Below are 26,707 nucleotides of genomic sequence, written 5' to 3' on the forward strand. Positions count from 1 at the left end.
ACATCCGGTTCGGAGCCGCTCGCGGAAGCAGAAGGGTTTTTTTTTTTTTTACAAGTTACCGGTAACATGGGCCGTGCGGAACGGAAAGCAGAAGCCCGAGAACAAATAGTGCTGCGCGAGCAGCACCGGGAGCGGCGGAGACAGGTATGATGGAGCAGTCACGTGTCTGCGGCTCATGGATCCAGTGATTGGTCCTATCTGACCCGCTGCTTTTCTGCAGATCGCCCGAATTTTGCACAAGCGGCCGGCCGAGCGGAGTCCCGGAGAGCGGGAGCTGCTGGGGAGCTATGGAGAGCTGGTGCAGGAGCTGGAGAAGCAGCGACAGCGGAGAGAACGGCTGCGGTGCCGGGAACAGGAGGTCGGTGGCAGGGGTATTATTCTGACAGGTCGGGGGCACTCCACACACCTCTATAGAACACTGGACGTGACCGCTGCAGCCAATCACAGGGTGCAGCCTAACGGTGACATCCACACACCTCTATACAACACTGGACGTGACCGCTGCAGCCAATCACAGGGTGCAGCCGAACGGTGACATCCACACACATCTATAGAACACTGGACGTGACCGCTGCAGCCAATCACAGGGTGCAGCCGAACGGTGACCTCCACACACATATATAGAACACTGGACGTGATCGCTGCAGCCAATCACAGGGTGCAGCCGAACGATGACATCCACACACATCTATACAACACTGGACGAGACCGCTGCAGCCACTCACAGGGTGCAGCCGAACGGTGACATCCACACACCTCTATACAACACTGGACGTGACCGCTGCAGCCAATCACAGGGTGCAGCCGAACGGTGACATCCACACACCTCTATACAACACTGGATGTGACCGCTGCAGCCAATCACAGGGTGCAGCGGAATGGGGACATCCACACTCCACACACATCTATACAACACTGGACGTGACCGCTACAGCCAATCACAGGGTGCAGCCGAACGGTGACATCCACACACATCTATACAACACTGGACGTGACCGCTGCAGCCAGTCACAGGGTGCAGCTGAACGGTGATATCCACACATTGTATACATACTGTATACAATACTGGATGTGACCGCTGCAGCCAATCACAGGGTGCAGCGGAATGGTGACATCCACACTCCACACACATCTATACAACACTGGACGTGACCGCTACAGCCAATCACAGGGTGCAGCGGAACGGTCACATCCACACTCTACACATCTCTATACAACACTGGACGTGACCGCTGCAGCCAATCACAGGGTGCAGCGGAGCGGAGTCATCCCCGGCACTGTCTGTACAGAGCAGCTGGTGGTGCTGATGGGAGGCTGACTGCCATTGTCTTACATATCCTTGCTCCTGGCCAAAGTGTGCTGAAACGGCAAACCCTTTTAAAGGGAACCTGTCACCAGGTTTGGGGCCTATAAGCTGCTGCCACCAACAGTGGGCTCTTATATACATCATTCTAACATGCTGTATATAAGAGCCCAGGCCGCTGTGTAGAACATAAAAAATACTTTATAATACTCACCTAGAAGGTCGCTCCGGTGCACAACAGTCGGATGGGTGGTGCCGTTCTCCGGGACTGGTGCCTCCCCTTTTGGCCATCTTGGTCTTCCTTATTCTGAAGCCGCGGTGCATGACACGTCTACGTCATACACACACACCGGCACTGAGTCCTGCCAGGCGCACTACAATACTTTTCATTTGCCCTAATCTGTCACCACGTTTTTGCATCTGAGAGCAGCATAATGTAGAGACAGTGACCCTGATTCCAGTGATGTGTCACTTACTGAGCTGTTTGCTGTCATTTTGATAAAATCAATGTTTTCTCAGCTGCAGTTATACAGAGCTCATGAATATGCTGGACTACCTGCAGCACGCCAAGTAGTCCTGTAATGATGATCTCCTGCTGATTAATCAGTGATTTTTATCAAAACTACACTAAGCAGCCCAGTAAGTGACATCGCTGGAATCAGGATCTCTGCCCTTACATTATGCTGCTCTCAGGTTAGGTGGCAAAAACCTGATTCCCTTTATGTATGTAATGCAGACCAGGGCACATCCAGCCCTCTGGACAGCCGAAGGGCTAAAAGCATTGGGCCACAGTCCGCACTGTGTCCTCCATCACCCATGTCTTGATATCATCGCTATCCTCAGGATACAGATAGTGGTGCATACATTGGTGGAGGAGGGAGCCAACGTCTCCATCCACCAATCAGCGTGTGCAACTGAGACAGCCATAGAGCCTCAAAACAGTGGCCCACGGGCTGCACCATGCCCTCCGTCACCGGTTATCCTCATATCTCCTTTACACTCAGGATGCAGATACCGGTGGATACAATGGTGGAAGGAGACATCAGCTCCCTTCTCCACTAATGTATCCTCTGCTATCTGCATCCTGAGTGTAAGGCTGGGGCCACATGGGGATTACGGCGATCCCCTCGCATGACACTCGGCTCACGCTGGCAGCACAGCAGGAGCCGATTGTCATGCGAGTGTCCCTGCGACTGAGGTCCAACCTTGCAAGTGGACCTCAGCTGCGGATGGGCTGGCTGGCGCTGCGGAGGGGCAGGAGGGATTATTCTACCTCTCTCCTCCGTTGCCGGCTATTGCCATTCTCTCTCTGCACCCGCGGTACACCGGTGTCCTGCGAGTGCAGTGCGATTTTTCTCTCGCCCCATAGCCTTGAACGGGTGTGAGAGAAAGAGTCTCGCATTATAGTCACAGCATGCTGCGATTGTTTTCTCGGTCCGATTAGGGTTGAGAAAATAATCGCTCATGTGCGCTGACACAGGCTAAAATTGATCCGAGTGCAATGCGTTTTTTTATCGCACTCCACTCGCACCGATTTTCATGCCATGTGGCTTAGGCCTTATGGTGACATTAGGACACGAGTGGCGGAGGGCACGGTGCGGCACATGGTTTTTGGCTTTTCTGCTGTCACACTTGCTGATTGTTAAAAGTAGACGTAGTCTCTCTCCACCACCAGTTGGCAAGTGCGACTGAGACAGCCAAAGGGCTGAACACAGTGGCCCACGGGCCGCACTGTGCCCTCCGTCACCAGTGTCCTGATATCGCCGCTATCCTGAGGATGCAGATAGCGGTGGATACATTGGAGGAGGGCGTTGACATCTCCTTCATCCACCAATCGGCGTGTGTGACTGAGACATCAGATCTGTTGATGTCACATCATCACGTGTGCTGTACAGAGTCAGTGCAGTGGAGACCTGAGCAGAGGTCTGGGGGAAAGGAAGTGAGGGGAGTATGCTATGTTGTTGGTTTGGTTTTTTTTTGTTTTGTTTTGTTTTTTTTTGGTGTTTGGGATGTGTGTGCCTGATACAGGGGCCTATGTAAGGGCTCATATTGTATACAGGGGGCAATGTGAGTGCTCATACTGTATACAGGAGGCTATGGGAGGGCTCATACTGTATACAGGGGGCTATGTGAGGGCTCATACTGTATACAGGGGGCTATGGGAGAGCTCATACTGTATACAGGGGGCTATGGGAGGGCTCATACTGTATACAGGGGGCTATGGGAGGGCTCATACCGTATACAGGGGGCTATGGGAGGGCTCATACTGTATACAGGGGGCTATGGGAGGGCTCATACCGTATACAGGGGGCTATGGGAGGGCTCATACCGTATACAGGGGGCTATGGGAGGGCTCATACTGTATACAGGGGGCTATGGGAGGGCTCATACCGTATACAGGGGGCTATGGGAGGGCTCATACCGTATACAGGGGGCTATGGGAGGGCTCATACTGTATACAGGGGGCTATGGGAGGGCTCATACTGTATACAGGGGGCTATGGGAGGGCTCATACTGTATACAGGGGGCTATGTGAGGGCTCATACTGTATACGGGGGGCTATGGGTGGGCTCATACCGTATACGGGGGGCTATGGGTGGGCTCATACCGTATACGGGGGGCTATGGGTGGGCTCATACCGTATACGGGGGGCTATGGGTGGGCTCATACCGTATACGGGGGGCTATGGGTGGGCTCATACCGTATACGGGGGGCTATGGGTGGGCTCATACCGTATACGGGGGGCTATGGGTGGGCTCATACCGTATACGGGGGGCTATGGGTGGGCTCATACCGTATACGGGGGGCTATGGGTGGGCTCATACCGTATACGGGGGGCTATGGGTGGGCTCATACCGTATACGGGGGGCTATGGGTGGGCTCATACCGTATATTGGGGGGGCTATGGGTGGGCTCATACTGTATACGGGGGGGGCTATGGGTGGGCTCATACAAAATAATTATTATATTATATTCAGCAGAATTAATTTCAGCCCATTGGTTCGGCCTCCACAGATCACTTATGTTACTTTTCCTAATACAGAATGTCCTAGGTGACATGAGAGCAGAGCCTTGACCAGCTCCAGCTGTACATATGATGGCAGATTTCTTAGAATTCCGGATAAGCTCCGATTAAAACAGCAGAAATGTTGTGAGTTATGCAAGAAAAAATATTGTCCTTCCTCTTGGAGAATACATAAGTTATGCCGATGTCGGGCTTGTTGGTGTTTCACATGGGGGTCCACAGAACAGACGTTGCTGGTTATGTAAAGAATATACAGGTATTGATTGACCTTTGTGCCTTTTTTAGGTTGTTGATGGAGTTGAAATCCTTCAGAAAAAGGTTTTGGAGCTGGCAGAAGCTGTACGTGGAGCAGAGGATCTGGTGATCTACACTGGAGCTGGGATCAGCACGGTAAGGATCGAGTCACTGTGGTGGAGTTGTAGTAGCCATCATACATGGACAGCTGATTGTGCTCTGGGCACACCCGGTAGTCATGATGGGTCGAGGATGCCGGTCACAAAAATGAAAAGTGCCCTGAAGACTGAACTATGGCAGCATGAACCATTTTGCTTTTAAGGGGTTGTACACTAGTAGATAAGTCACTCAGGATTCCAATTCTAGTCAAGGAGCCCTCACCCCACACAGCAGCACCGTTTCCCTGATTTTAGTGGGTGATGTCACGTGATTGCTGCAGCCGATCGGCAGATTGGATGCTGCGGGCACGTAACACAACAGTGTGACATCATCACCCGCCGGGAACAGTAATGCCCAACATCCCGCGGGAAGTGAGTATTCATTGTTTCTACTTTTATTGGGCTCCCAACTTGGTTATCTACTGGTTGACAGCACCATTATCTATATTAATTGCCTCTCGAGTCATCTGGGCATCGCCATTCAGGTGAGGGCATGTAGTCATATGCCCTTCTTTAAAGGATCTTTACCACTAGAAAAAAAAAAGCATCCTCTCTAAAATCTCTTGGAAAAATAATACATTTCTCCCATAGACTTGAATTCCCAGAAATGCCCCCTTGTCTACATCAGGCATGCCTATGTACCTGATCATTGGTCTCCTCATGTGCTTCAAACCGCATCGTTCATCTATTATCAGGCTTGTCCTGCTGTGTCCGAGTATGCGCACATATCCACATGTGGAGGATATAGGAACTGTGTGAATACTACCGATATCTGCGCATGCTCGGGCACCACAGGAGAAGCAGCTGGTGGACGAACTATTCAATTAAAAGCAAATTAGGAGACCAGTGATCGGGCTATATAGGTATGTCTGGTGTGTAAAAAGGGTTAACTTCTGATTCTGTTGGAGAATTGCATATCTTTCCTAGGTCTTTTAGATGGGAAGCATTTTTTTATGGTGGTAAAACCCCTTTATTTGATGTTTGGTCATTCCAGATCAGCTCTGAAAGCATAGGGCACATGCACAAGAAGCGGGGTATACTTCATATTGCTTCATCCGTGCATATGGCTGTGATGTCACTTAGATGATGTTCAGTCATGATAAGACATAAGTAATAAGCCGTGTCTGCTTTATTCTACCAGGCAGCTGCTATTCCTGACTATCGTGGACCAAATGGTGTGTGGACCCTGCTGAACAAGGGCCGGAGCGTGAGGTGAGGGCTGAGATGTGTGAACGTTCTCTTCAGATGTTTCCAATCGTGACTTCTATTAAGTGTTTGTGCTTTATTTCACAGCACTGGGGATCTAAGTGAAGCGGAGCCGACCTTTACGCACATGTGCATTGCTCGATTACACAAGGCTGGGCTGGTAGGTGGCTACAGCTCCCTCACCCTATGGTGGACAGTACTCTGTGCTATCTTCTCGCTGGCCCATCTTGGCTTTTCTAATGCATTGTCCTAATAGGTGCACCACGTAGTCTCGCAGAATTGTGACGGGCTTCACCTTCGTAGTGGATTACCACGAGACGCCACCTCTGAGGTCCATGGAAACATGTATATTGAGGTAAGGACAGGCCCGGGATTACATGCTATTGCAGGGAGCTCTCCGGTGTTAAAGTGAACCTGTTCCCTGAATATGGTGCCCTGTTTTCAATAACAGGTTACCTTTACTATTAACGAAAATATCACTTAAATATATTGTCGTGCGGCTTCGCAAAGCACATGGCAGACTCGCTGTTTTCGCTATATTGTAACAGCTATATACAACAGCCAGCAGTGCTCCCTTATGAATGGACTAATAACTATGCTGTATACTTTATTACAGGGGTGCACAGCATTTTTTGGTCTAAGGACCATATTGTGATAATAAACCAATCAGACAGTTTGCAAAAAAATATTTAAAGGGGTAGTAACGTAAATCTGCAGCAGAACCATTGGCATTACAGTAATACATAATCAGGACCAAGTTTTGAGTATTTGAGATGTATTTGGAGAGTTTCTGCTCCCAAAAAACAGTGTGAACACACAAACGTAACCTGAGTTTTTGGAGCAGAAACTCCGCTAAATCATCATAATCTCAAAAGTAAGTTTTCAGGATTTTTCAGTTTTAACTTGAAGTATGTTATGCATTGCTACACGATGAGGACCACAATCCGTACAGGAATACACAGCCGCAACCACCATCAGTACATGAATACATCACTACGCTTAGTATAGGGATCAATTGCAATTTACACTTGTATTACATGAACGTACAACTCCCAGTATGTCCTTAACAATGGTAAGGAGATACTGGGAGTTATTGTTTCCAATTATCAGTCTGTGGACCATACAGGGAACACACCACTGATGAGACGTAGTCAGTATCACAAATAATCATGTACATCCAGGTACCTTTTATAAGTGATACCCTGATTAGAGTAATTCCCATCCCTATTATCTCCATATAGCGCAAACGCCATCATAAAATTTCATGCCCGGGGCTAGTCTCTAGAGATGAGTGAACCTGAAAAGTGATGTATGGTGTTCGTACTGAACAAGGACTTTAAAAAAAAAAAAAAAACGGTGTTCGGGTGCTTTTTTTTATGCTAATCACTCGCTCAGGCATCGCTCTGTGCTCCTGTCAGTGCGAGCCGCCTGCAGTATTTGAATGGCTCGCATTGGTGGTAACAAGTGCATTATTGGATGTAGTGTGCACAAAAAAAAACCTCGACCACCCTACCCCGGAAGTGCTCTGTTTGTCTGGCTGTATGTGAGCGGAGACCCGAACTGTCCAATCAGTGACTCCCATTGGAGTTCAGGTCATGTCTGGGTCCAGAACTGAACTCTATCTAAAGTCCGGCTGAACCCACTGAACTTCAATGGCTCCACTCATCTCTATTCATATCTCCAGACTTCAATGTTCTTGGACTTCTGCAGCACTTCCTAACATGGTGACCTTACTTTTATTGTTATAGTGCCTCATAAATATATCTCCCATGCTGTGCCCTTGAATCAATAATTGAACCTCACTGTGCTTCCTGTATAAAATGTCTCCCACACCCTGCACCGCTCCATAATGTCCCTCCACTATAAGGGTATGTTCCCACGATCAGGACCTGCTGCATCCTGGAGGTGGCAGGTTATGACCTGCGGGGCCGCGAGTTTCCTCCGCAGGAGAACGCTGCTGCTCATGCCCACGACCCGTACTCAGGCAGTTGTGGTCTCTCTTCTGTTCTCCCTGCGGAGAGAATTGACTTGCTGCAGGTCAGTTTTCGCTGTGGTAAAAACAAGCTCACTGGGCATGGGATTTCTAGATATCCCTTCCACTGTGCTTGTACTGTACGACTCAGCGAAAACACTGTCCAAAATTCTGTGAACCCTGATCGGGGGCACGCAGTCTTATACGAGGGGCTGCTAAGTCTTTGGCTTTACTCAGAAACGAGATAGGATGATGAAACTTTACATTTATTCCACATACTCTCCACTGATGTCACCACACTTCTTACACCAGTATTCCAAGTTCTGTAAGCCTATCAAAAAGACAGATTTCAGTTGTGCCACAAACCAGGCATCCGTAGCAACCATGGCATCAGAAATGGTGTGAAATTTGGTACCCTTGAGGTGTTTCTTCAGGTTTGGAAACAGATGATAGTCAGAGGGAGCTAGATCTGGTAAATAAGGTGGGTGGTCAACCAGCTAGAAGCCCAGCTCTGCCAGTTTTGTCGTGGTCGCTTGTGCAGTGTGAGTGGAGGTGTTGTCTTGCAGCAACAAGATTCCTTTGTACAGCTTGCCCCACCTTTTGGCCTTCAGAACTTCCTTCAATTGTCCAAAAGTTCAATCTAATACCTTCCATTGATAGTGGAACCCTCTTGAAGGTAGTCCACTAGCAGCATACCCTCCTTATCCAAAAACACAGACACCATCACCTTAGTGGCTTTTTGCACCCTGAACTTCTTTGAACGAGGAGGACCACAGTGCCTCTACTCTTTTGACTGCTCCTTGTTTTCAGGGTCCTACAAATAAATCCAGGTCTCCTCCATAGTGACCAGTCGCTTCAGGAAGTTATCAGTCCGGAAACGCTGACAAATGGACTGGGAAGTTTTCACTCGCATGTTTCTCTGATCTGTTGTCAAACATTTGGGGACCCACTTTGCAGATAGCGTCCTCATGTCCAAATGTGCATGGATAATGACACAAACACGTTCACGGGAAATCCCCATTATGTCTGCTATCGCTTTACCTGAAATTCATTGATTCTCCAGTATGAGGTTGTGCACAGCATCGACGATCTCCAGAACAACGACCACTCTTGTTCGTCCAGGATGTTCCTCATCATTGGTGCTGAAGTGGCCCGTTTTAAATTTGGCAACAACTTTAGAATATAAAGGGCATTGATCCCCCAATGTCTGCGACATATCACCATGAATATCCTTCGTGGACTTTCCTTGCAGAAACAAGAATTTTATCTCTCCTCTGCTCTCAGTTGCTGTGAATATTGCATTAGACTCCGCCATTTTGTTTTCCCGTGTGCGTAGAACACGGTTGCCATAAGCAACAAACACAACATTTTGAAAACCTATTATTAGACACATAAGGCTTTCATGTGATGTAACATTCATTACCATAGAAACAAAAAAAAAATCACAAAGACTTATCAGCAGCCCGTCATAGGATGCATAATCTTTGGCTCCTCCTGGAGTGCTTACTGTTTCCAGCCATGTCCTGGCCTTTTCTGCCTGTGCGGCCCTGGCAGCATTGTGATGAGGTCACAGCGTCATTACAACGCTGGGGCCTGAGAAAACGAGTTCTGCTCTGATCTGTCCCTGCACCTAGTACTGAACTATTGAACGGTATTCGCATCTTTCAGACACAAATACAGCTGATTGATAGGAGAATGAGGACAGGAGCCACCCAGTTCTCCGCGGACTACACAACATCCTTCGTCTCGCGGGCCGTATGTTGTGCAGGGCTGGCCAGTGTTATTAGAATCTCTTGTCAAACGCCATCTTTTTTGCGTGTGTTGTCAATGTGATTTATAGTAGAATACATTTCTTCATCGGTCCTATGGGAGACCCAGACCATGGGTGTATAGCTTCTGCCTCCGGAGGACACACAAAGTACTACACTAAAAGTGTAGCTCCTCCCTCCGAGCATATACACCCCCCCGGATGACAATCCAACCAGTTCAATGCTTTGTGTTCAGGAGGTCACACACACTCATGCATTCTCTGAATTTTGATTTTTGATTTCAAAGATTTGGAAGAAAAGCGGGTCCAATCTGGACTCCCGGCATGTCCCTTCTCACCCCACTGTGTCGGCGGTGCTGTTAAGGTTGATTTCAGGGCTGGAGCCCTTTCATGCCGCGCTCCTTCACCATCCCTCGGGCTCTGGCTTGAAGTGGGAGCCATCACGGTTCTCACTGCTTTGCAGGAGACCGGTCTCCATCCGCAGCCCTTTCAGGATCCTGCCGGACGGAGCAATGACCCCCCAGGAACCTGGCACCTGCGTCTCACAAGCTAAGTACTGAGACGTTATTACCACAGAAAGTGGTCTTTCCAGGGGTCCCTTGTACTTTATTTGTGGGGGAGAGTGTGTTATATGTCTGTTTTAACATTTCCGGCCGGTTCTCCAGTTTTCACTGGAGAACCGCGCCGATGGTGCCTGCACGCTGGCCACATGTTTAAATCTAGGCCCCGGCTTCGCCTGAGGCCTAGTTTCGATTTCACTGAGGAACAGTGTGGCTCCGCCCAGCGGCTGTTCAGCACAGGGAACGGACACTCCTCACTGAGGAAAGCCTCCCTCCCCTGTATACCTCATTGGCCCTCCGGATCCAGCTCTCAGAGTAGGCCCCGCCCCCTCTCCTCGCTCACGGCGCCATTTTCTCAGCGTTCTCAATGTCTGCATAACCATAGGGTGGACCCTCCGGTGTCTAGACTTTCAGCCCGAACAGTTGTATCAGTGGCTGACGGCACCTCTCTAAGGATCCCACTGTCCGCCAGGTTGTCCTTCTGGCAAATCTATATATGAGGCGGCAGGGGCCTCGTTCTCCCCATCTTTTGCAGCAGTGCGGGCTCTCAAAGCCATCTCTGCTTCTCTGGAGGAGATGCATTCCCTCACCAGGGACTTTATGCCCGAAATGGTTGCCTTAACTTCCAGGCTTCAGTTTTTTTCATCCTATGTCATGCCTGCCAAGCTGGAGACTGTCACCGCACTGCGGTGCCCTCGGCTACTTCCCTCGCTATCCGCAGGCTCCTGTGGTTTCGAGAGTGGAAGGCAGATGCTTCTTAAGAAGTTCCTTGCTGGACTCCCTTTCTGGGACCAGTCTATTCGGTGAACAACGGGATGAAATTATTAAGGAAGCTTTTGGCAGGAAGAGTACTTCCATGCCACAAACCCAGGAAACCTGTCCAGGGCAGGAACCAGTCGAGGTTTCGTTCCTTTCGTTCCTCTAACTGGTCGTCCTCTAAGCCCTCGGCCTCGTCCACTAACTCAGCCAAGGTCCTTAAACTAACTGGCGCATGAAGCCGCGTCCTCAGATCTGGCCGCACCAGTAACGTCCTTGGTCGGTGGCAGGCTTTCCCTCTTGGGCGACGTGTGGTTTCAACACGTCTTCGATCAGTGGGTGTGGGTTACCATTTCCCACGGCTATAGAATAGAATTCTATCTAGCCCGCCAAACAGATTTTTTTCTGTCAACTCCCCCCTGCTCCAAGGCCGTCGCCTTCTCACAGGCCGTGGCATTCTTGCAGGCCTATGGAGTAATTGTACCAGTTCCCGACTGGGAAAGGTTCTGAGATTTCTACTCAAATCTCTTCTTAATCCCCGAAAAGGACGGCACTTTCCGACCTGGATCTCAACAAGCATGTTCAGGTGCGGCATTTTTGCATGGAATCTCTGCGATCAGTCAATGACCCAAGGAGATTTCTTAGCATCCATCGACATCAGAGATGTCTATCTGATGTGCCAATCGCAGTTTCACACCAGCGTCTGCTACGTTTTGTAATCGGAGAGGAACATCTCCAACTCGTGGCTCTCCCCTTTGGGTTAGCCACGGCCCCTCGTGTATTCGCCAAGGTCATGGCAGCAGTGGTTGCGGTTCTGCACCTCCAGGGGTTGGTAGTGATTCCTTACCTGGACGACCTTCTGGTCAAGGGTTCATCCAGTGCAGACTGTCAGCGGAGTGTCTTGCTCACTCTCAGAGGAGTGTCTCGCTCACTCTCGCCACGCTTGCAAGTCCACTCTGACCCCGACCCAGGAACTTACGTACCTAGGGATGCAATTCGGGACTCTGCTGGCACTTGTGAAGTTGCCCTTAGTCAAACAGCAGTCCTTTCATCTGGCGGTTCGCTCTCTGCTGAGGCTCCGCCGTCATTCCATCAGGCACCTCATGCAGGTGCTGGGTCAGATGGTGGCGTCAATGGAAGCGGTTCCCTTTGCCAGTTCCATCTGCGTCCCCTGCAGCTGGACATTCTTCGCTGTTGGGACAAGGGACCTCTTCCTTGCACAGGCTGGTGGCTCTGTCGCCACAGACCAGGAGCTCTCTTTAGTGGTGGCTTCGGCCCCTCTCTCTGTTCCAGGGACGCTCCTTTCTGGCCCCGTCCTGGGTGATTCTCACCACGGATGCCAGTCTATACGGCTGGGGAGCAGTGTTTCTCCACCACTGAGCACAGGGCACTTGGACTCCGTCCGAATCAGCCCTCTCGATCAATGTGCTGGAAATCAGGGCTCTACTCCTAGCTCTCGTAGTTTTTCACCACCTGTCGGCGGGCAAGCACATTCGAGTCCAGTCAGACAACGCGACAGCAGTTGCCTACATCAATCCCCAGGGTGGGACTCGCAGCCGCCTAGCCCTGTTGAAAATTCAACTCATCCTTCAGTGGATGGAGGACTCCAAGTCCACCATATCCGCAGTCCACATCCCAGGCGTAGAAAACTGGGAGGCAGATTATCTCAGCCTCAAACCGTGGACAGCGGCGAGTGGGCCCTGCATCCGGCAGTGTTCCGGTCAATCTGCCGCAAATGGGGCACTTCGAAAGTGGATCTAATGGCATCCCGGCACAACAACAAAGGTCCCGGTTTACGTGGCTCGTTCCCACGATCCTCAGGCCTTGGCGGAGTGCGTGCTGGTTCAGGATTGGTCCCAGTTCCTTCTGGCCTACGTGTTTCCCCCTCTAGCTCTCTTGCCCAGAGTCCTGCGCAAGATCAGAATGGAGGGCCGTCGGGTCGTACTCATCGCCCCAGACTGGCCCAGGCGAGCTTGGTTCCCAGACCTGCTCCGTCTGTCCGTAGAGGTGCCGTGGCATCTCCCGGACCGCCCAGACCTTCTCTCACAGGGTCCGTTTTCCGCCAGAATTCTGCGGCTCTCAGATTGACGGCGTGGCTCTTGAGCCCTGGATCCTTACGGCTTCAGGCATTCCTTCCAAGGTCATCTTCTCTATGACTCAGGCTCGGAAGTCTTCCTCGGCCAGGATTTACCACAGGACTTGGAGAATTTTCCTGTCCTGGTGTCGTTCTTCCGGCCATGCTCCTTGGCCGTTTTTCCTTGCCGACCATCCTGTCCTTTCTACAGTCCGGTCTGCAGCTAGGACTGTCCCTCTATTCCCTCAAGGGACAGGTCCCGGCTCTGTCAGTGTTGTTCCAGCGGCGTCTCGCTCGGCTGGCTCAGGTGCGCACCTTCATGCAGGGCGCATCTCACATCATCCGCCTTACCGGCGGCCTCTGGATCCCTGAGACCTTGATCTGGTCCTCACGGCCTTACAGAAACCCCCCTTTGAGCCTCTTAGTTTCGTTGTTTCGTCTTTCACAGAAAGTGGTCTTTCTGGTGGCCATAATTTCTCTCAGAAGAGTCTCTGATTTGGTTGCGCTCTCTTCGGGATCACCCTTTTTGGTTTTTCACCAAGACAAGGTGGTCCTCCGTCCGACTCCGGACTTTCTCCCTAAGGTGGTGTCTCCTTTCCACCTTAACCAGGACATTTCATTGCCTTCCCTTTGTCCGGCCCCTGTGCATCGCTTTGAGAAAGCGTTGCTTACTCTGGATCTGGTGCGGACGCTCCGGATCTATGTGTCACGCACCGCTGTTCTTAGGCGGTGCACCTCTCTTCTGGTGCTGACCACAGGTCAGCACAGGGTCTCTCGGCTTCTAAACCGACCCTAGCTCGTTGGATTAGGTCGGCCATATCCGATGCCTACCAATGTTCTCGGGTGCCTCCCCCGCCGGGGATTAAGGCGCACTCGACCAGAGCTGTCGGTGCCTCTTGGGCCTTCAGGCACCAGGCTACGGCTCAGCAGGTCTGTCAGGCTGCCACTTGGTCTAGTCTGCACACCTTTTCGAAGCACTACCAAGTGCATGCTCATGCTTCGGCAGATGCGAGCTTGGGCAGACGCGTCCTTCGGGCGGCTGTCGCCCATTTGTGAAGTTAGGTTTTGCCTACTTCTTAGTTTCTGTTTATTTCCCACCCATGGACTGCTTTGAGACGTCCCATGGTCTGGGTCTCCCATAGGAACGATGAAGAAAAAGAGAATTTTGTTTACTTACCGTAAATTCTTTTTCTTATAGTTCCGACATGGGAGACCCAGCACCCTCCCTGTTGCCTGTTGGCAGCTTTCTTGTTCCGTGTGTTTTTCACCGGCTGTTGTTGTAGACAGAGGTTCCGGTTCTTCCGGGTTTGACTCTATCTCTACTTATGGGTGGATGTCCTCCTTCAGCTTTTGCACTAAACTGGTTGGATTGTCATCCGGGGGGGTGTATATGCTCGGAGGGAGGAGCTACACTTTTAGTGTAGTACTTTGTGTGTCCTCCGGAGGCAGAAGCTATACACCCATGGTCTGGGTCTCCCATGTCGGAACTATAAGAAAAAGAATTTACGGTAAGTAAACAAAATTCTCTTTTTTTGAAGCCTCTGTAATGAGTGCCGTATTTTCTCTTCATGGCGCCAGATCAGGATTGCAGCTTTTTAACCTTCTAGATGCCAATATCCATAGCAACGCCGCCATTCTAGATGGTCTCTAACCCATCAACATTATCACAGAGTGCGGACGGTTGCCATTTCAGCCAGTAGTCAAACAATGACCTTCGGATCTGCCATCTGTGAAAGCACTTGGCTGTATGTTACTTGGAAAAAGCCGTGTATATTGCATACCAGTGATCATTTTGTATCGAATGGTGACTGCCAGTAAAGCAGGATGGAATTAGTACCAGTCAGTAGAGCCATACACTGTAGTGGTCAGACATAGTTAACCACTGCTCAGATTGGATTATCTTTGTAAAAGTTATACAGGTTTTTTTGTTTTATAATGATGATTACATGAATCTGACCATCCTAGTTTGTGGCTACATAAAAACGCCAGCCTTAAAGGGAAGGTGCTACGTTTTTTATTTTTGTATAAATAATAGTGATTATTGAATCAAGTATTTTTAATACAAAATTAAACTCACTGCTTATTTAGTTTTTATTTAATTCTAATTTTACTGAAGCACTGGGGGTGACATCTTAGATTTATTGTGTGTAACAAAACTTACTCCTCTCCTTTATGGCAGCCCTCTGTGCATTCACTCTGATAGTTGCGCTCCGACCCTATACTTATTACAGGAGAGCTCCCTGCTGTGACCTGGATGTGCTCCCTGGGCTGTCCAGATCACAGCAGAGGGAGGAGATCCGCGCCATCATTGTGCAGCTCACAGCGTATGCTGTGTGCTGCACTTTCCCCCTGTAACTTGCTCGGCCTGTGTGAGTACTGGTGTCCCCCCCCCCGCCAATGCTGCTACCGTCTCCAATGACACCCCCACTCTCCCCCGGCCTGTCACCGGTCGGCCTGTGTGAATACCGGCGCCCTTACCCCCGCCGCCACTGCTACCAATAATACGCCCCGCTCAACCCCCTCCCCTGCCCCCCCGCTCCGCCTCTGCTGCCATCTCCAATGACACCCCCCCGTGTCGCCGCTAGCCTCATCCTCCCCCTGCTCTTCTTACCGCTGCAGGCGGGCGGGCACGCAGAGCACGGCGAGCGTGCAGGCATCTGTGCATGCGTGGGGCAGAGCATTGTGGGTGGAAGATTCATTTTGATGGAAGAATGTTCCTACATTCTGTGACGCACCTGAGGATTCAAAATGCTCACCACACTCCTACATAAATTCCTAAGAGTTTCCAAAGTAGGGGCGCTTTCTGTTTTGGTGGGTTGTGGGGTCCATTTTCTCCTTTTACTCCCTTGGACCATCGGACCAAGGCAGCTGAAGGGCTAAAAACGGTGGACTGTGGGTCCCACTATGCCCTCCCCTGCCACACATCCGCTGCTGTTTTCTTCCCAATGTCACCACTATTTGCATCCACATGATTCAGACAGTGGTGAATACATTGGTGGAGAAGGGGCCGCTTCTCTCCCCATGTTTGCATATATGTAGGAGGCTATGTGGAGCCCATAATGTATATTCGGGGATTTGTGAAAGATCAGAAATGCTTTGATGGAACTTCATACGGTACATGGGAGGCCTCCTACTGTATATATGGTAAGAGGCTTTGTTGGAGGCCTCAGACTGTATACAGGAGGCTATTGGTTCTGCCCTCCACAGTAGTCACAGTCCTTCACGTGGCCCCTCGGGAACTTTATTTGCCCACCACCGCCTTACAGGACTTATATTTATTTCTTTTTCTCTGCACACTGATGTCTTCATTATGCATAACCTATATATGTTACCATTATTTGGTTGATCCACTGCCTGACGCCCTTACCCCATGTCTACAATAAATATATGCTATGATGCGTGGTAAAATGTAGTGGCTTTTTTTCTTTCCCAGAGAAAGCTCCTCTCCTGATTTGTTCGGATTGTGTACAGCGCTGATGAGCAGGCGGGGACTTTGCACCCTAAAAGTGTCTGCTAGCAGTAGATAAAGCACTTCTATCACTCTCCGTTTTATTACTGGAATGTCTAATTGGTTTGGATGCATCCAAGTGTCCAGGGATTCGGCCTTCATATACGTACATCTTTTGAAGAAGCTTTTAGGTGTGTAGGAGGAGGCATGAATACTTAATAAGTGCGGATACATTGCACTACTTTGTAAGACCTTGGTTTATTAGAATCTTTATAGCTCCACTATATAGGTAAAGGAACATGGCACTATTAAAGAAGCACTTCCATCAATAATGTTATACTCCTTAACATATTGTAGTCATTATATTGCACTGTATACTTACAATTGCTCATTTAGCCCTTCTACCCAGTTAACTGTTCTTTTTCCATTAGGTCTACAACATCAGGTGAATAAAATCAGATATGCTGAATCCTTTTAAGTAGAGATGAGTGGACCCGTGAAAGTTCGGGTTCAGATGGACTTTAGATAAAGTTCGATTTGTTACTCTGACTTGACCTGAAACCCAACGGAAGTCACTGATTGGGCAGTTCGGGTCTCCATCCACATGAAGCTAGCCATAAACTGAACACTCCCTGGGGAGGCTGAGTGGGATTTTTTATTTTTTTTTGTGCACACTACATCCGATCATACTGTTACCCCCAAGTGAGAGCCGTTCAAACCCTGCAAGCGGCAGTACCCGAGCACAGCGATTTTCGTGCGATTGGTTTGCATACGTAAAGCACCCCAACAGGTTGTTTTTTTTAAAGTCTGTGTTTGAAGCAAACACCAAAACTAAGGTTTGCTCATCTCTACTTGTAGGCTCCATGAAGACACAAAAGGTCTCTTTTCCTTAATCAATCATGACTGCAAAAGTGAATGGCCAGGGGAAGGGAGATGACTCATGCAGGGTAAAACGACGAGAAAAAAAGAGAAGAATTAATTGGGTAGAAAGGCAAAATAAGCAATTAAGTACAAAGTGCTATTTAATATGAAGATTGATATATATAAAGAGGATAAAAACTTTAATCGGCATGCTTCTTTAAGGAAAATGGCAAAAAAACAGGTTTGATACAATATTGAAGGCTTTAATTTAAATACAAGCTACATTAATCTTCAAACCTTAAAATATTATTTTTGATAGATATAATGGAAGAAAATGAAACTGGTCAGTACCAGCCAGATAAGCCAGCTGTCCATGTACACATAGTATGATTTTTTTATATTTATATGTTGGTATGCAATAAGGTGTTTTCATGTGTCTATTATAGTTGTCACATTAATGGAAACCTTCTCCATCAGATAGGGCACCTCATTTGTGTATCGCTGACATTTGCTGATGACTTTTTTTTTTAGATGAATTTGTCCACTTGTTTGTTGAGTCGAGCCCTCAATGGTCTTCTTTCTCTTGTAGGTCTGTACATCATGTTCACCCCACAGAGAGTATGTGCGATTGTTTGATGTGACGGAGAGGACAGCCCTTCACAAGCACAACACTGGACGTTCCTGCCACAAGTGTGGGGGAGAACTCAGAGACTCTATTGTGCACTTTGGAGAGCGAGGGAAGTTGTCGCAGCCGCTAAACTGGGTGGGGGCAGTGAAAGCTGCAAAAAAGGCTGATGTCATCCTCTGCCTCGGCTCCAGTCTGAAGGTAAAAGAAGCGACGTAAAGGGCATTCACTCCTGATGACCACGGTCGCTTAATGGCCTGGTGAGACGGGCCAACGAGACTTGTTTGGGCACTGAACGTTTCTTCTGTGCGCATACAATATAGATGATGTACTTTTGATCAACCCAATGTATGAAGAATTTTCTTGTTAGATGATTGCCAACATTTATTTACTCAGGCCAATAATTGGGGAACAAATGTTCAAAGGAACACTCGTTTCCAATTGTCCTCCCTCTTCTATCACATTGTATTGTGAGACAGCTGTCATCCATTCAGCCACCAGCTGTCTCCCGTCTTCCCTATACATGATACCTTGGCATACGTAACATTGGCAGGTTCGGATGACTTGAGGCCACAGTCACACATCCATTGTAGACCTGTGTGTGCTGTCTGTTCTTTAAAATGAGTTTTCTTGATCCATACACACATCTGTTTTAATAACGAATGTGTGCCCAATCCATGAATCGCAACACTCGTCCTAGTCTCATCTGTTTTGTAGATTGCACTTGGCCATTAAAGGGAAGATGTCGCGGTTATTTATTTTTGTAATAAAAATAGTGATTATGAAATAAAGTATTTTTAATACAAAATTAAAATCACTGCTTATTTAGTTTTTGTTTAATTCTAATTTTACTGAGGCACTGGGGGCTGCCATGCTGGATTTGCTGCGTGTAACGACAGTTACTCCTTTATGGCAGCCCCTGTGCATAGAAAACAGTGGTCGAAATCCGACCCCATTTAGTAACATTAGAGAAGGCGTCTGCTGTAACCATGACGCGCCCCCTGGGCTGTCCAGATCACAGCAGAGGGAGGAGATCAGCGCCATCATTGTGAAGGTCACAGCTATGCTGTTTGCTCCACTTTACCCCTGTCAACCGCCGGGATGTGAGAGTACGGGTTGCCTCCCCTCCCCCCGTTACCGTCTCCAATGACACCTCCTCCCTCCCCCCGCTACTGCTGCCACCGCCCCAATCCCTCGCCGTTACCATCTACAATGACACCCCCCTCCCTCCTCTCTACCCAACCCCCGCTACTGCTGCCTCCGCCGCTGCTCCTCCCCCCGCCGTTACCGTCTCCAATGATACTCCCTCCGCTCTACCCAGCCCCCGCTCTGCCCGCCGCTTGTGTGTGTGTGTTTGTGTTCTCTGCATGTGAGTACCGCCGCTGCTACCGCCTCCAAAAATACCCCGGCTCAAATCCCCCCCCTCCACCTGTCGGCCTGTGCGTGAACCGGTGATACTGTATGCAGGGCTGTGTATCTAATCCTGTCCTGTGTGGTACCATCTGCTGAGCCGTATATCTAATCCTATCCTGTGTGATACTGTCTGCACAGCTGTGTATCTAATCCCCTCCTGTGTGATACTGTCTGCTGAGCTGTGTATCTAATCCCCTCCTGTGTGATACTGTCTGCTGAGCTGTGTATCTAATCCCCTCCTGTGTGATACTGTCTGCTGAGCTGTGTATCTAATCCCCTCCTGTGTGATACTGTCTGCTGAGCCGTGTATCTAATCCCCTCCTGTGTGATGCTGTCTGCTGAGCCATGAATCTAATCCTATTGTGTGATACGGTCTGCTGAGCTGTGTATCTAATCCTCTCCTGTGTGATACTGTCTGCTGAGCTGTGTATCTAATCCTCTCCTGTGTGATGCTGTCTGCTGAGCCGTGTATCTAATCCTCTCCTGTGTGATGCTGTCTGCACAGCTGTGTATCTAATCCTATCCTGTGTGATACTGTCTGCACAGCTGTGTATCTAATCCTATCCTGTGTGATACTGTCTGCTGAGCTGTGTATCTAATCCTATCCTGTGTGATACTGGCTACAGAGCTATGTATCTAATCCTGTCCCGTGTAATACTGTCTGCTGAGCCGTGTATCTAATCCTATCCTGTGTGATACTCCAGCTGTCCTTGGTGACACTTTAGACATTTGTGGTCACCAACAAAATGGCTTTGCACTGTGTCCCTACATTTCATCTTACCTTATCCTTTGGAAACACCCAGATTGGGAGTGGGAGGTGACATTGCACACAGGAGAACAGATTCTGCCCACTTTACTGCAGCTGTAATCCAGGCTATTTCTACAGTGGGATTTCTGTAGGATTTCAGAAGCTGCTCCCCCTAGTGTTTAAGAGTGGAAAATATCAAACTTTTTAAAAAAAAATTTTTTATATTTTGCTCAATTAAAAACAAATAATATTTAAACAAAACATTAATACTTTACATTATTTCAGTTATTGAAATGTATTATTTTTTTGACGACACCTTCCCTTTTAAAGTCTAAGGATCACAGGTGAAAAACTGAAGACATAATTTTCACTTTATTTCATCCGCCTTGTCATCAGTTTATATCTGATCCATTAAAAGTTGAAACATAAAAAAAAGTTGATGGTTTATCTTCAGTATTTTAAGAGGATGTAAAAAAGAAATGGTGGCAAAACAAATTACATAAAAGCAAACCAGTCTGTTTTACAAGACTGTGAAAAGTCGAAAGGTCTATTTTCCTGGTACCACCGACGGCACTAAACGACAGCCGATCGGCAAATATTTACCAGTTGGTGGTCATTTAATAATTTGCTTAAATAGACACACCGCTGTAAATAATGTGCAATCTGTAATAGATCGTTCAGGGCACATAGGCTGCCGTGGTTTTCAGCAGGGCAAGTCTTATTTACATTGGATATTTTGCTGCCAAGAAAGAGGATCTCTTGTACAGTGCAAAAGATCATTTCACCTGACGATCAAGCCTTTGCTCATTCCTCAGGTGAGCGGCAGCCTGTTTAAAGGGAACCGGTCAGGTGCAATATGCACCCAGAGCCACGAGCAGTTCTGGGTGCTTATGGCTAATCCCTGCCTAACCGTTCCTGTATATAGTAGCATACATAAAGAGATCTTTAGAAAAAGTATTTCTAAAGATCTTATATCATATGCTAATGAGCGCAGGGACTAGTCCAAAGGGCGTTACATACCCCCGACTAGCCACCCTCTTAGCATGTTAGCACTCTCACACGGGCGTACTAACATGCTATTCAGTTTAGCATCAAAAGCTGTGACGCACATACCTGTGTTCGCTGTGCCGCTCTTCTGAATGTCCCGGCACTTCTGGTCATGCGCAGTAGACCTCTCTGAAGCCGGGACGCCGACACCCAGCTTCATACTGTGCATGATCAGAAGTGCCGGCATTCAGAAGCGTGGTCACAGCGAACACAGGTACATGCGGCACCGCTGGTGATGCTGAATTGAATAGCATGTTAGTACACCCCTGTGAGAGTGCTAACATGCTAAGAGGGCGGACTAGTCAGGGGATATAACACCCTTGGGACTAGTCCCCCCCCCGCTCATTAGCATACGATAAAAGATCTTTAGAAATCCTTTTTCTAAAGATCTCTTTATCTATGCTAGTGTATACAAGGACAGTTAGGCAGGGATTAGCAATATGCACCTAGAACTGCTCGTGGTTCTGTGTGCATATTAGACCTGACAGGTTTCCTTTAAACAATTATCCTGAAATGAGCTATCTTAAAGCAGTAACCTGCAACTTGTCACTTTGCAGTTGATATGAAACCACATGTGCTAGCTTGACTTGGAAGCTGCGGAAAGTCACTACATACTTACTTGTGATTGCTAACGGCTACAAAGCCACCCTGTGTTGTGTATGATCAGCTGCAGATGACCACGTCTTACCCGGGACACTATGTAAATGGCTTGTGTGGTGTCATACAGAGGATCTGGTTGCTGGCATGTGAGATATTTCACCCTTACACCTCACCGCTGCGTCCTGCTCGGTTACCTGTCACTGATCACAATCTCCTCCTCTTCCTCAGATCTTGAAGAAATACCACTGTCTATGGGGGATGAATAGATCTAGTACACGGCGGCCAAAACTTTACATTGTAAATTTGCAGGTAAGATCCCATGGAAATTCTCAATCGAGTAAAAAATGGACCGTATCCTAGTAGGTGAATGCATCCCAACTGGGACGCTGTCCATTTTTGCTCAGTTAAGTTGCTATCTGATTAGACTCCTTGGATTGACATGCGTACCCTCTCTTGGGCTTGTTGCCACCTAAATGAAAAAAAGTCCTGCAGATATTCCTCTTGATTCCCATGGAAACTATTGTCTTAAAGGGGTTTTCCCATTAACAAAGTCCATTTTAAATTAAAGTTAATTTTTATCAATATATCCAGGTATAATAATTTCCACAATTGTATGGGTCTAAAAAAAAAAAATAATGTTCCTGTGCTGAGATAGCCTTATATATGTTCCCCTGCTATGTACTGTGTAATTGCAGTGTCTGACCGTACAGGGACATGGTCCGATCATACCACATCTCCTGGGCCAGGGAGGACACAAAAGAGAATAAAGACATAGCATTGGATAATAGCTTATTCTTTTTGTGAGGTAAAACATTTGCCTATCTATTTTTAAAATATGTTTTTACCTTACATAAATTATTTGCTGTCCCATGCTCTAATGCCTGTATACTTTTTTACTTCCTCCCCTGCTCAGGAGATGTGGTATTATCAGACCACGTCCTTGTACGGTCAGACACTGCCATTACACAGTACAGGGCAGGGGCACATATATAAGGCTATGTACTGTGTAATGGCCGTGTCTGACCGTACAAGGACGTGGTCTGATAATGCCACATCTCCCAGGCCAGAGAAGGAAGTAAAAAAGTATACAGGCATTACAGCATGGGATAGCAAATATGTTTTTACCTCACATAAATTATTTTAAAAATAGATAGGCAAATGTTTTACCTCACAAAAAGAATAAGCTATCATCCCATGCTATGTCTCTATACTCTTTTATGTCCTCCCCGGCCCAGGAGATGTGGTATGATCAGACCAAGTCCCTGTACGGTCAGACACGGCCATTACACAGTACATAGCAGGGACACATTCTCTCATATCTCAGCACAGGAACTTTTTTTTTTATTTTTTAATCACATCAAATTGTGGAAATTATTATTATTTCAACGTCTATTGATTAACATGATCTTTGTTCATGGGGAAATAATGCGTCCTTGCTGGTGCTCTCGTCCCTTACCAGAAGTGTAAAGCTCCCTGCAGAAGTCGAAGACGTGAATCAGGCAGCTGCTGCGACAATCGGATGACATAAGAAGCTGTGCCTATAATGGAAGGGTTTCAGCACCACATGGTGATCACATACACTGTGTGCCCAACCTGCTGGTCACTGTCACTTCTGTTTGGATATGAGAATGACGCCATCAATGGGGGAGGCCTTTATAAATGGTCACAGATCTGTCAGAATGGAATTCATGTCATCTAGAGCCATTTTCCTGGAGTAGACTCTTCTATTTCTAGTTGTCAGCATACCAGTATTTTCTTTTTTTTAGATAGTGTCACATTCTGCACGCTGGAGCATTGGTGTTCTGCTGGATCCCTACATTCTCTTGGCTAAATGATTGTCTGTGTAAAAGGTGATTTGGGGATGTGTAGGCAGGATCAGGAGCGCCATTGTCACCCATCAGCACTGTATATTTCCTCAGTGGACACCTAAAGATGCACTAGCCACCCAGAAAATCCACGGAAGATGTGATGAGGTCATGAGGCTTCTGATGGACGAGCTGAAATTGGACATTCCCGAATATAACAGGTGATTCTTCTCTCTATATACAGAAGGGTCTGTGAGGAGAGGCCCCTAACAGTGCTCGGGCCACAGGATCCTTGCTACAATGTAGTACACCCACGACTGATGGTACTCATCCCATATAGTGTTAGGGTGAGTGCTCATTAGGTCAATAGCCATCTCCTGTCCCCTGGCTTGCCTGGGTAGCGGGGATTACGCCACAGACCTACTTAGGGTGGCCAAAATACATAAGATCGCTGAGTGCTCATTAGGCCAATAGCCATCTCCTGTCCCCCGGCTTGCCTGGGTAGCGGGGATTACGCCACAGACCTACTTAGGGTGGCCATAATACATAAGATCGCTGAGTGCTCATTAGGCCAATAGCCATCTCCTGTCCCCCGGCTTGTCTGGGTAGCGGGGATTACGCCACAGATAAATTTAGGGTGGCAGTAATACATCAGGTCGCTAACGGCTCATTAGGCCAATAGCCATCTCCTGTCCCCCGGCTTGCCTAGGTAGCGGGGATTACGCTGCTGACATACACCTGATTCTGGCTTATTTCTAGCAGAACCTGCCTGATCTTTCTCCTCTTACCCCCGTTGTCATCTGTGTGGGCCTGTTGGAAGACCCCTCATACATGTTAGATGGTCCCTTGATCCCTTTTACAATGGCGACATTCAGCCCCCTTTACTCCAGTACCCATGTGGGGGCCTTTACACCTATTCCCTGAACTAAACCTTAGCACATTTGGAATGTTTTAAGTCCCACCAAAAACTCAGCTGTCCTTAGGCTTAGACACTTAAAGGGGCTGTCCCCATTCAGAAAGCTTGGGCTACAAGTTGTAATAGTTATAGAGAAAGCCAGACTATTATGTCCACACATTGGATCCAGTGCCGGTTCTCCTCGCTGCTCTGGTTTTTCTTGCTTACAGCGCTGATGTCACCTGCGATTAGTGAGCAGACGATTGGCTGCAGCGGTACTGGAGCTGTAGACGGAGAGGCGGTGCTTGATCAAGTGTTTGTATGTAATATTCAGTTTTTTGGGTTTTTTTTTTTTTTTTTTTAACACTCACATCTAGTTAAAGGGGTTGTCCCTTTCAGAAAACCCTTAAGAGTGTATTTCTACATAGGTTTTAGCAAATACTTAATTTTTCCATAAAACAAGGAATCTGGAGCATCTTTGGGCTGTTCGGATGATATGGCAGCACCCAGTGGTCGATGTTTTTATACATTTCCAAGAGGAATAATAGAGGGACAGCACAAGTGTAGCATGCTGAGGGATCAGTGGTCATGTAATGTTTTTATTTTAAAGGAGGAATACAGGTTCTAGTAAGATATTTGGGCCTAAGCTCCCTATCCTCTTGTCCTATGTGCTACGCCCCTTGTATTTGTGGGGTACACTAACGACTCCCTCTCCTAGGTCCATGGACCCAATCTTCTCTATGGCCGTGCCCCTGCGCCCAGGAGAAGAAGGCAGCCATACTCGGAAGCTCATTAAGGCAGCAGAGACAGATGCACGGTCGGACCAGCGGCCATCACTGTCGCCTCAGGAGTTTGGTGGTGGCTGGTTTGGTAAAGGATGCACCAAGGGAAGAAGGAAATCAAAGTGTTAACTTCCTGACTGCTGCATGCAGCAAATATTTGCACATTTGTTTTTATAATTTCGGTGTTTTAATAAAAGCTTTTCATAAAAGATGTGGTTTGTGTGGACTTTGTTGTGCAGCACTGTATGGAAAGATGCCCGGAACAAAAATGGCCGCCTTCCCAAGGCTTGTAGTTGCTATGGGAGCGGGCATGCGGTGACGTCACTTCCGGGGAGGTGACCGCGGCTTGTGGGACGTTTCCGGCTGCTTGACACTTCGTTATAGTCCCAAGATGATTCGGAACGGACACGGCGACCCCGCCCCGGAGCAGAGCCTGTCCCGGAGGACCGTGCGGGTGTGGTGCGATGGCTGGTGAGAGCGGGCACGGGGGATCACTGCGTGTCTGCGGCACGGCGACCATTGCCAGCAGGGCGGTCTGCTCCGGCGCTGAGCTGCCACTGTACCGGGGCCATCACGTGCTGCTCCCGGGGAGACGGGCTGAAAGGGAGGATCATGCGCCTCCCCCAGGGCTGACAACACTGATACAGCCTTATAGTATGTCTGCTTGTTGTCAGGGAATGGAAGGTGCCCAGAGTGCTGTGCGCCTGTATCTGGCCCCATACATTCTGCAGTCTGTGATTCCCCGGTGTGTGGTGGCAGTGCCAGGCTTTACATGGCCCCTCTGGCTGCTCCCAAGTGAGCCCACCCTAAGATCTGGCGGGGGCTTAATGGCAAACCTTTAGCAAGGAAATGGCAGATGTACAGCATCAGGAGCGGGGAACGCATGATATGAGCTGCCATTTCTATGGGGAGACCTAGAGGCTGTAGCTAGCTGCTGCCAGGATTGCAGTCCCACAGTACCAGCCCGGGCCTTGCACCCTGATGACAGTTTATTAATCTGTTATCTGATGCCCTGTGGTCCAGGTACGACGTGTCCCGTCATGGTGGACTTTGTGCCTCTCCCTGTACTGTCTGTACAGATAAGCTTGTCATGGGAGCGGACACCCAGGAGGAATCCTGGAAGCCTCTCATCCCTGACTCCGTTATCAGCGTTCTGGGGATTATCGTAAATTACACATGTCCATTACAATCTATACAGCGCTGCAGAATATGTTGGCGATATAACAGTACAGGACATGATGAATCCTGCCTCTCATCCCTGGCTCTGCTGTCAGCGTTCTTGGGATTATCGGAAATGACACGTGTCCATTACAGTCTATACATCACCGCAGAATATGTTGGCGATATAACAGTACATGACGTAATGAATCCTGGAAGCCTCTCATCCCTGACTCCGTTATCAGCGTTCTTGGGATTATCGTAAATTA

At 48.4% G+C, this 26,707-nt stretch overlaps 2 protein-coding genes across 3 annotated transcripts in view; both read left to right on the forward strand.

The window, feature by feature from the left end:
• SIRT7 (sirtuin 7) lies at window positions 1-25,484 on the forward strand. Its single transcript, XM_075349506.1, has 10 exons — window positions 1-144; window positions 221-358; window positions 4,614-4,718; window positions 5,862-5,932; window positions 6,014-6,086; window positions 6,183-6,281; window positions 17,955-18,191; window positions 22,027-22,107; window positions 23,718-23,824; window positions 25,217-25,484. Exons 1-10 carry the CDS (start codon window positions 67-69, stop codon window positions 25,407-25,409), a joined length of 1,182 nt encoding a protein of 393 aa, XP_075205621.1. The 5' UTR covers window positions 1-66; the 3' UTR covers window positions 25,410-25,484.
• The window catches only part of PCYT2 (phosphate cytidylyltransferase 2, ethanolamine), a 74,929-nt gene continuing 70,307 nt past the window's right edge, over window positions 22,086-26,707 (forward strand). Inside the window, exon 1 of one of the 2 annotated variants that reach the window (XM_075349508.1) lies at window positions 22,086-22,107. Coding sequence is in view for 1 of the 2 variants with exons in the window: in XM_075349507.1 (XP_075205622.1) it covers window positions 25,672-25,751 (80 nt within the window). In the remaining variant the exon portion in view is untranslated. Of the gene's footprint in view, window positions 22,108-25,614; window positions 25,752-26,707 lie in introns of those variants that run through there. The other variant, XM_075349507.1, reaches the window with a different exon arrangement.

The sequence above is a fragment of the Anomaloglossus baeobatrachus genome, chromosome 5 (assembly GCF_048569485.1).
Source record: "Anomaloglossus baeobatrachus isolate aAnoBae1 chromosome 5, aAnoBae1.hap1, whole genome shotgun sequence".
Taxonomy (NCBI): Eukaryota; Metazoa; Chordata; class Amphibia; order Anura; family Aromobatidae; genus Anomaloglossus; species Anomaloglossus baeobatrachus.